The following is a 9676-nucleotide window of genomic DNA, read 5'->3' on the forward strand; positions in this document are numbered from 1 at the left end:
AGCATCGTGATGAACTCTGCATGTCTTTGCAGTCGGTACTTCCATGCTGATAGGGCAAGTAGAAAATGGAAAGACGGACGGTGCACTAACTTAAGCCGAAGGAAGCATTGCCTAAGCACCCGTACTGCAGCACATGGAGAAAGCTATGGCAGCTAGGCTCGAAGCACGTAGGAGGCAGGCGCCCATATTGAAATGCCGATGACCGATATGGTAACGCAGATTTAGGGTCGTTCTTGATTTTAACACACACACAATGTTTGGACCCGTTTTATCGGAAAAAAGAAAAGTGCACGTTAGACTCGAGTAAATACGGTACTCTCGGGGTTTGCCGGCACCAGTGCACCAGGCTTCTAGTTTGGAGGCCATGTGCAGACTTCTCTGCAGCACCAGGTGGCACAGCGTTTCCAAAAAGAAGCACGAGAGAGCAACCAGGGCACGTTTCTCAGCATTCACATGCACCGGCGCACCGTAAATTTTTTTAGTCATGCACGGGTTTTGCAGTAGTGCTGCTAGATGCCGCCAAATGTTATCGGGGAAGCACAACAGAGAGTTCTGCTGCAGCACATGCCTAATACATAACTCTTTTCAGCGGTAGCAACATGTGTCACTATATTGATTTAATGCTAAATGCACTACTATCGACAGTCATGTGATGGGTTTTACGGATCTTTATTTGCATAGATTGCCTTGCGGCATGTTTGAACGAAATTTGGCACATCTGAATACATTTGTCGCAATAGCACATAACAACCACATATGTGCTCTGGCAGGTTCGCCAGAGAGAGAGAAACTTTAATGGTACAAAAACGCACCGGTGTGCTCCCCGCAGGGAGGTCTCAGTCATGGGTGGAGCCCTCATTCCAGGACCACGTGAGCCGTAGCCACCCGGCATGCTCTTTTGACCTGATAAAGCTGATCCCCGGAGTTGACACGGGACAGCAAAGCTTCCCACAGTTTTTCGTTCAGGTGTAGGTTACACTGCACTGCACTGCACTGAACTGGCATGCTCGTGCAGCATGGCCGGTTTATTGCATTCCACAACACCGCCTCGTTTTGTGTGAGTGGCTAAGAATGGGTGCACACCCAGTGGCAAAAATATTTAAAAAAAGCCATTGAATGTCGTGCACTATTCCATTTGGAAATCTGTGTACTTTAGAGACACTGTACCTATTGGCTGACATTACATCTACATACAGTGCCCAGCGACGCAAACGCAATATTCTGAGAACATGGTGACCAGCGCTTGTTACACCTAAAGTCCTTTAAACTTTGTAAAGTAGTGCCACATTTTGACGAATGCCGCCTCCTCCTCGCGCACTCTGGCCGAGGCCGCTGCCGCGTCGCTATTGGTCTAATAGCATCACGTGGGCCCTTGCGCCTTGCTTCAGCGCCATTTTTGCTCGAGAAGCGTCTATGTAGTGGTGAGGAGTGCATGTTGGTGCCGTTGCTATGCTCAAGCAATGTAGGTGGCGCCATGGTCGAGGAGAGAGCGCAAAAGAGAGGAGAAACGAGGAGGAGTGAAAGCGGAGGAGGAGAGTGTCACTACTTTACGAAGTTTAAGGGGCTTTAGTTGAGCCACCGTTGGGTGCCAGGAAAACGGAGCTGATGCACTGTGGCATGTGAAGAGGGCAAGAACATTTGTGAGGAATGGTGGCTGCATTCGACACCCCAGCACTTGCCACTGGTGCAACAAGTGCCAACATCCCCCTGCTTGGAGTGTTGCGTTTGAATTGCTGAGAACTGTATTGGTTTTATGTTGCTATGTAATGCTTGATTACACAAAAAACATGCCTGCGATGGCACTGCGCTGCGAGTCAACATTCATTGCTACATAAGCCAGTTTGATGGAGCTTACTTTTATTTTTATTTATATATTTTTGTTTAGAGAATACTGCAGGCCCATGCAGGAGGGGCTACAGTACAATAGTAAAATCCAAGCAGGACAGTGATTACACACCCACACACACAAAAAAAAGGACAAGTACAACAATGTCATCACTTGAATACAAGGCCTACAAATGGAAATGAAAATGGCCTAGTTCATTCGCAAAATCCGGGGACAGAAAAATACTTTGGGTAAGACAATTCCATTCTGATACTGTTCGTGGGAAAAAAGTGTGCTTCTGTAAATTTGTTCTAGCAAACAACGGCGCTAGAGAAAAATCATGCGTGTGGCATGTTCTCCTCGTAGAAATATACTGGATGCAAGAAGGTAACGTAAATTTGTTTTTCCCAGAAAGACAATTGTGAAGAAACGTGATGCGATTAAATTTTCTGCATGCTTGCAACGTTTGGATATTATTTTGTATCATTATAATGGAGGGACAATCTTGCTGTCAATATTTTCCATAAGTGAATCTGACTGCATTACGCTGAACCAGTTCCCAGTTGGCTGACATCTTTTTTAGTGAAAGGGTCCCATATTATTGAGGCAAATTCCAATTCGGACCTAACGCAACTGTTATAAGCTAGGAGTATGACTTTTATTATGCATATAACGTATAACCATATAGTATCTGGCAATATACTGGCCCAGCAGGAGCAGCCACATCAAACCCAGGTGTAGGCAAAGAAAGTGTCGCTTTAGATCTAGATAAAGCTATTCTTTTAATCTCTTAGTAAAATCTTGCCCTTTGCTACATGGATGGTGTAGGGCGCTCAAGTAATTGCCTATTGAGTAAGGGTGCCTGAATAGTGAAATTTCCAGGTGCCTGAATAGTGAAATTTCCAAATTAAATGCAAATATTCAAGTAAAATTACTATTTAATCGAACATAGAATATTTTCTCATTTCTTAAGCAACATGAAATATTAAATTTGCATGAAGTCAGTACGGCAAAAAAGAAATCGGGCTTGTACAGGTTGTCTCAACTATCCTGCACCAAGTTCTGAAATAACAGATTATTATACGCAAGTAATAGCATGTGCGTATTGTTTAGTGTCTTATTGAGAAACTGCAAAAAATGTTGAAGTCCTTCACATCAAATTATGTAATCAAAAGCAATTATCTAACATTGTAATTGCTCTTATTGTCAAGGTGTCAACTACGTGTTTGTAAAGGATCGTAAGACAAGTCACAATGAGGTGTTTCCGGCAAGGTACAACGTTATGTTTACTTTTTTTGAGCATGCAGAGACAGACCATGACATGAAAAAAACAAAAGTTGGAGGACGCTTAACCTTTGCCTTTAAGAGTGGAATGCGATAGCATTCAGAGACCCCCCCAACTGCTTTTCATGCTTCCCGGCAATTGTAGCTTGTGTAACAGTAATGTTTACTAGGAAACGCTGGCGGCGAACGCTATGCTCGAAGGCAAGCTTTCTCTTAGAAACGTAGCCTCTTGCGTGGGTTGATCTGTTATCGTTTCGCACTTTTAATACATGTAATATAAAAGATATGCGCTATGTTTTTTCTTTTTCATTACATTTGTTTGTGGGCTGCGTTTCTCAGAATTCTCAGGAACGACTGTGAGGAATGAAAGACAAAGTATGAGCAACTTTGGTGATAGAAGAGTGGCTGGGTATGCGTGGTTTAAAATGATCTTTACGGAAAAGATGGTCGACACCGGATGGGGCTCACTGGATTTTCTGTGACATGGGACCTATAACGCTATCGCATTAGTACCATGTGACTGCACCCCCGTGTGCATGGGATAGCAGCACCATCAAACAGTCTCAATGGGAAACCAAGTTGCTCAATTCACTCACCATTCAGGGCAGCACATTTCCTTGATCGTGATCTTGCCGGGAGCTGTTCACATGTTGCGGAAAGAACATGCGTGCTGCCATTACTGCAACTCGGCCCAGTAAAGGATAAACAGCTTCTTTTCGCAATGGGACAGCTTGATGGCACTGCTATCTCGTACGCATCGGTGCGCAGTCACATGGTAGTTTTATTAGTCTGTGGGCTTTCTCTATTTGCTGGAAAAAGTAAACGCATGGTGTGTACCCTGCTGGAAGCAACTCATTTTGACTCGTCTTAATGATTCTCTAAACTGTCTCATTGACATCTTGACAACTGAAACAAAAAGTTAGATCATTACTTTTGATTAAATAATTGGATGTCAAGGACAAAACATTACAGGCAGTTCCTCAACAAGACACTCAAGAATATGCACTTCATCTTATTTGCATAGAACGATCCGTGTTTGTTTTAGAACTTGGCACATGATAATTGGCGCAACCTGTACATGGCACATGCATGTAATGCCGTACACAACTGCCTGCATGTCTGGACAACCGACAAGCCTGTATGTGATAAACACCTGCTTTCAATTATCTAGAGCACCATGGCATTTAGGGTAATGAAACAAGAGAACAGCCTTTTACCAAGTGAATGTAGTGTTCTCTTCACTGAAAGGGGAAAGGTGAGATACCACAGCAACCACACATTGCTTTAAGGGATGCAAACATGCTGAAACTTGCCAAATAATAACGTTGAACAAATTCACATAAAGTCTGCCTAAAGGCAAGCCATTTTTTTTTAATGACCAGAAATTATTGAGCACAAGTTATCAGTCCCATGCATCTGCTCAGGAACTGGTGTCCCTACGCAACAGTGACAGCTATCCCCGCAGCAAAATAATTTGGAACAGTTGTCCCATCGATCATTTTATCTTCCTGGAGACACAAAAAAGTGCTTTTATCTCTTATATATTCAAGAGAACCAAATATTCGACAACTACAAATAGTGAATTCTCTAATCAAGTAGCAGGGACTATTCAATTTGTATTCAATATTTATAATATTCACACACCTCTACCATTGAGCTAGCACGAGGAAGCGGGCAAGTGCTATTAAAGACAGACCAAATGCCAATTCCTAGAGCCCATTACACTTCATGTTTACTGATACGCTACTGTTTTTATTATTGAGTAAAGGGAAAATCAGACATCCACCCGTTCGTAGCAATTGCTACAAAGGAAACCCATACGGGTTCCTCGAAAGAAAAACCTCAGAGTTGAAGTTTATTATTCCTTACATAAAGCTAACAAACTCTGCATAAAAATTTTGAGCATGGTGCAATGCTCCTTCTGCCTCAAAGCAACACCTGAGTGTATAACCAGCGACAACGGTTCACACAACAAACCGTTTGGACAATAAAGTTCATCTCTCTTTCTCCCAAGTTTGTGTAAAATCCTGCATGTAACACAGCTCGAAGAATAAAGGGACCTGAGGGGCTTGATTCCTTTTTAGTTAGAACATACAAAGCAGAAATCGTTCCACATAGTAGCATGTACCACACGGTGTTCTCATTGACTTGAGCAAGTTGGATCTGCTTCTATGAATGCCCAATACCAAGGTGTTCTTTTGTCTTGCTCGACCCTGCACAACTTTAACTGACCAAGTGCTATTTAGTTAACCTTTCTCAGTGGTGTTGGTTCATAGTCCTAAAATTCTCATATTAATCTTATACACTGCATTTTATCATACAAAAGCAACCAATTTAACTTTGTGTGTTGCCAACTACATTTAACTAAACCAGAAATAATTAGTTGCGTTTATGAGTGTCTAGTCATTTTGCTCGTTTCACTGTTCGCACAGGTACAATCTCTCACTTTAACTTAGGAAATCACATTCTTAGTGAACACACGTTTCCACCCAGCTGGAGTTAATACCGCCGAGTATCTGCATATATTTTCCATAAAACTTATTCGTCCTATCAACGTCGGAGGTCATCGTGGTTGTCGGTGTGTGGCTGCGTGTTCTGTGCGCCGACCCCGTGCTTGTTTGGCGTCCGACGACCTGCACCGCATTTCGCATCCGAAATAGCCGGGTATGACAACGCACGTTCACGGGCTGCGATGCGGCAGTCAATATTTGCGCAGTGCGGGCACAAAAATTGCAGGAAAAGAAATCACTGCCATCGACGACAGCTGCGCAGAAAGGTTCATTCCAGTTGCGCGTGTCGCACTTCAGAAACGGCAGGGCAAGAGTGCGCCGCTAATTACGAGCACAACACGTCGCAGGCTTTGTCGAGAGGCACACTCTCCATCAGTTCTCTTATGTCCTCCACTTTCTTTGTGACTAAGTCCATGAACTCGGGCGCACCCCTGCTCCGCACGGCAATACGTGTAGGATGCACCGCGAAGTCGTCGTACCACAGTTCCAGCCGAAGAACGCCGCTGTACATTTCGACGGTGAGCGCTAGGTCCATCCTCACGAACGTGTAGCTGCCGGCGGTCTGCAGTTTGCGGCCGACTAGGCTCGACGCATGCTTGCGTTCGGTGTCTTCGATCTGCTGTCGGCGCAGTACGTGCGCCTTGAGTCGCTTCGGCAGCTTTGCCAGGGCTTCCTCCAGAGATGACCTCACGATGTCTTCCCATACTGCCCAGGCGATGGCCAGTGGCAGGCGGGTCGCTCGGACTCTGTGATGCTTGTCGATCGTGCACTCGAACTCGTGGCCGCCCATGTCGCACTTTACCTCCAGCACGCCGTCTGAAAATGCGCGCAGTCTCAAGCCATGTACCCGTTCCTCGGGGATATACGGCTTTTTCAGCTGACTTGTGCTAGCCATGCCTGCGCTCGAGACGAGTAGACTCGCTGAAGATCAGCGCTGGGCCGACGTTACAGGTATGTGCGCGAATGCGAGAAGCAAGCATGGCAGTACGAGTCGATTCACGACGATCATGTTCACTTTATAACATCCGCAAGTGCACTGCGACAGAGAAATGTAGGAGTACCGGTGAATTTCACAAAAAACCTTGTTTTGTTGTTTTTCCCGGTGCGATTTGTTCTTTGGAGCGGCTCCATGCGATGGATGGATGGCGGCTACACCCTTTGTAACGAGCGGCAGCTGGCGCCACCTAGCCTTTTACTCCCTCTCCAATTTTTTTTTTATATCTCCTTCCCCTTGAACTTTATTTTCACTTCCTCCTCCCCCCAAAATAAATATCTAACATAGCATAGAAAACATTAGCTCCCCGATTTATGGTATTATCTCTCCCTTGACTTCCTCCACCAATCCTCTAGCCTCCGCTTCGTTACTGCCGTGCACGCTTTTCTCGTCTATTTGCCCTCGTTCCCTGGGAAAACCTAATGCCCCTTCCATATCTGTCACTGTTCCCTCAGCCAGAGTATGGCGAAGTTCTGCGCATCTCAGCACTATATGCTCTGTGGTCTCGATTTCGGCTCCGCAAAGTGCATAAAAGGTCCACGTCTTCAAATTTAGCTCTGTATGTTTTCGTTTTCGAAACCCCCGTCCTAGCTTCGAATTACTGAGCTGCCCCGCGACTTATCAAATAAGAGCTCTCTTTTTATTTCCTGTTTTTTTTTGTCCTATACATAGCTAGTGCTGGCTTTCCGAGCATTCTTTCATCCCACCTTTTTCTTTCCGTCTCCTTCACCTCCTTTCCCACACTAGAACTAGTGGCACAGTAATCTTGGCTTGGCACAGTTATCTTGTGGTGGTACCGCAGCTCGGATAATCACGTTTGTCCGTATAGCAGCAAATAAAAACGAGGCTTTATTGATCAGAATGAAGAGAACTCGTAATTGTCATAGCATTGGCGCCCGCCCGCAGGGAGGCAGGTGGCGTTTTCTTATAGGGTGGGGAGATCAGCGTCACTGACACACAGTTTAATTTTCGTTTTCGTTCAGGGCTGCCCACAGCCAAAATACTGCACGCCATAGTACCCACGACGATTTTTGTGTTGTTGTTGTTGGGCAAGATATGAATGTCGGGCTTCAGTTTTGCAAATGCAATACTGCCGCTTAAATTAGTAATTAAAACTTTATAAAGCTATCTTTTGTTACTTGGGACGTCAGTCATATTTTCCACGAAGCCTTACAGTCTGACAGAAGATGTGCACATGCGCTTATCACAAGTTATCAGTGCAGCACCCTGTGCTACTTGGTACAGAAAAAACAGCGTGTATACGTGCTGCATTCGCGATCTCTGGGAAAGAAAGCAAAGGAGAGGGGGACCCGGGGAACGTGCGCGGTATCCAAGGCGGCTGTACTGGTGCTGAAACCCGGAAATTGTCGATGTCCTCGCCTTCCTTACACCTGGGGGGGGGGGGGGGGGACGACAGAAGACCTATGGGCCCTGGGTGCCAGACGACCTAGCTACGCCACTGGCAGCACAATACGACTGCGCAAGCGCTCAGTCACGTGGCTTCTTCATATTTCGCCGGCTTTCTTTGCAACCCGAAAAAAATGACTACGTGAGACATTCCATAAAGGAAACAACTCTATCCATGGTTTCTGCAGGAGCTCTACAAATCTGCGTATCGTACTTGGGGTCCTCAGCCAATAATTAAAAAGTTGGGCAATTAAACTTAATTAACGAGTCATGGGGAAAACAAAAGATTGTCTGAGTTACTATAGGCTATTGCGAATAGTATGCGTTCGGTTTAATTCGCTTCCGATGCGCCTTCAATATTTAAATTCTTGGCTCAAGTTATGCACATACACACTAAAACCACTCATATCTAATAGTCTTGCCACATCCAAACTACTAAAAGCTATAAAGACTTAACGTCCGGCGCGGTTGCACGTGTTGAAACACGTGGCGCGAAAGGACGCTCTGACTATCCTGCAAAAACAAATATACGCGAAACACACCCGCGCACATGGAAGAAAGAAAACTAGCCAATTACTATTTAAAGGCAAAAAAATCACCAAGTTAAAAACAGAAGCAAGCTCAAAGCATGCAGAAAAAAAAAACATGTTTTCATCGCTGCCACGGTGCCCAGGCGAAACACGTCCGTCAGCCACGAACATCACCACAAACCTTCTTTTGCGCCACGCTGCACCATCTAGTGGCACGAGAAGCCCGCGCGTTGCCTCTGAGCCAAGGAGCATGGCGAGCCGGTGCCTGCAAACTTTGCAAACTGTGAGAATTGTTCCTTCACTTGCTGCACACTCAGTGGCACATACTCATGAGACCCAAGTTGTCGAGAGGTTCATTGAAGTGCGCCACTGGCGTAGCGCGATCGCTAAGGTGTTGGCATTAAAGGCGTTCACTGAAACGCAGCGCATACCTACACTGCATCTGTGACGCAGCCTTGATACGATCTCGACCGGGTGAGGTGGGTCTTTCACTGCAAGAATCGGGACACGACGACGAAGGCGTGCATCGTGATGATGAAAAAAACTAGAATGTACTCACTTCATCGGTACATGGCTGTGTCTCTATACGAGTCTCGAGCAGTTCTGATTAACTTGGGGGCCAGGACGGTCTTAAATAACCCCTCGCGATCTTGTGGTCGTTGATGTCTTCTGGGAAAACTTGGGGAACTTGTGGAAGTATCAACGCCTTTGTCAGGTTGTGAAGTCGACAAGCTCTTCCCCTTCGTGTCTTCTCCTTTTGGTCCTCCCCTTCGTGTCTGCTCAGGGCATTAAAGGGCAACGCTTTTTCGGGGAAGAGGACAATTATGTTGACGTGGGAACGCCAGCTTGAATCTTTGCCACGCTTGAGAGGCCGAAGTCCAGGCTTATCCTAACATCCTTTTCTGGGATGAGGGAAATCATCTCGTCATGGGAACGCACGCCTGAACGTTTCTCACACTTGACAGGTCGATCAAAACAGCCTGCTAATGTGTAGGGTTGCTGTCCTTGAGGAATCCTTGGGACGTGGGTTTGATTCTGCTCAGTATTGGAGAAACTTCAAGGATCTTTCTCGTCATTGTAGGCTGGCACATACCTAGTGTCAAAGACATTCCTTCAAGAGCAGCAC

At 45.7% G+C, this 9676-nt stretch overlaps 1 protein-coding gene across 1 annotated transcript; it reads right to left on the reverse strand.

Moving 5' to 3' along the window:
* Positions 1-5170: 5170 nt before the first annotated feature.
* On the reverse strand, positions 5171-6781 carry LOC129386875 (uncharacterized). Its single transcript, XM_055075201.2, has 2 exons — positions 6681-6781; positions 5171-6435 (listed from the first exon to the last, which is right to left on the reverse strand). Exons 1-2 carry the CDS (start codon positions 6748-6750, stop codon positions 5945-5947), a joined length of 561 nt encoding a protein of 186 aa, XP_054931176.1. The 5' UTR covers positions 6751-6781; the 3' UTR covers positions 5171-5944.
* Between the last annotated feature and the right edge of the window lie 2895 nt (positions 6782-9676).

This window comes from Dermacentor andersoni, chromosome 3, assembly GCF_023375885.2.
Source record: "Dermacentor andersoni chromosome 3, qqDerAnde1_hic_scaffold, whole genome shotgun sequence".
NCBI lineage: Eukaryota > Metazoa > Arthropoda > Arachnida > Ixodida > Ixodidae > Dermacentor > Dermacentor andersoni.

Bases quoted from the DNA above. Each gene is read 5' to 3' on its own strand.
- LOC129386875 (XM_055075201.2), bottom strand. From the start codon at position 6,750: ATGGAGCCGCTCCAAAGAACAAATCGCACCGGGAAAAACAACAAAACA. The intron at 6,436-6,680 runs GTACTCCTACAT...GCGCATTTTCAG, and splicing joins GTTTTTTGTGAAATTCACCG to ACGGCGTGCTGGAGGTAAAG.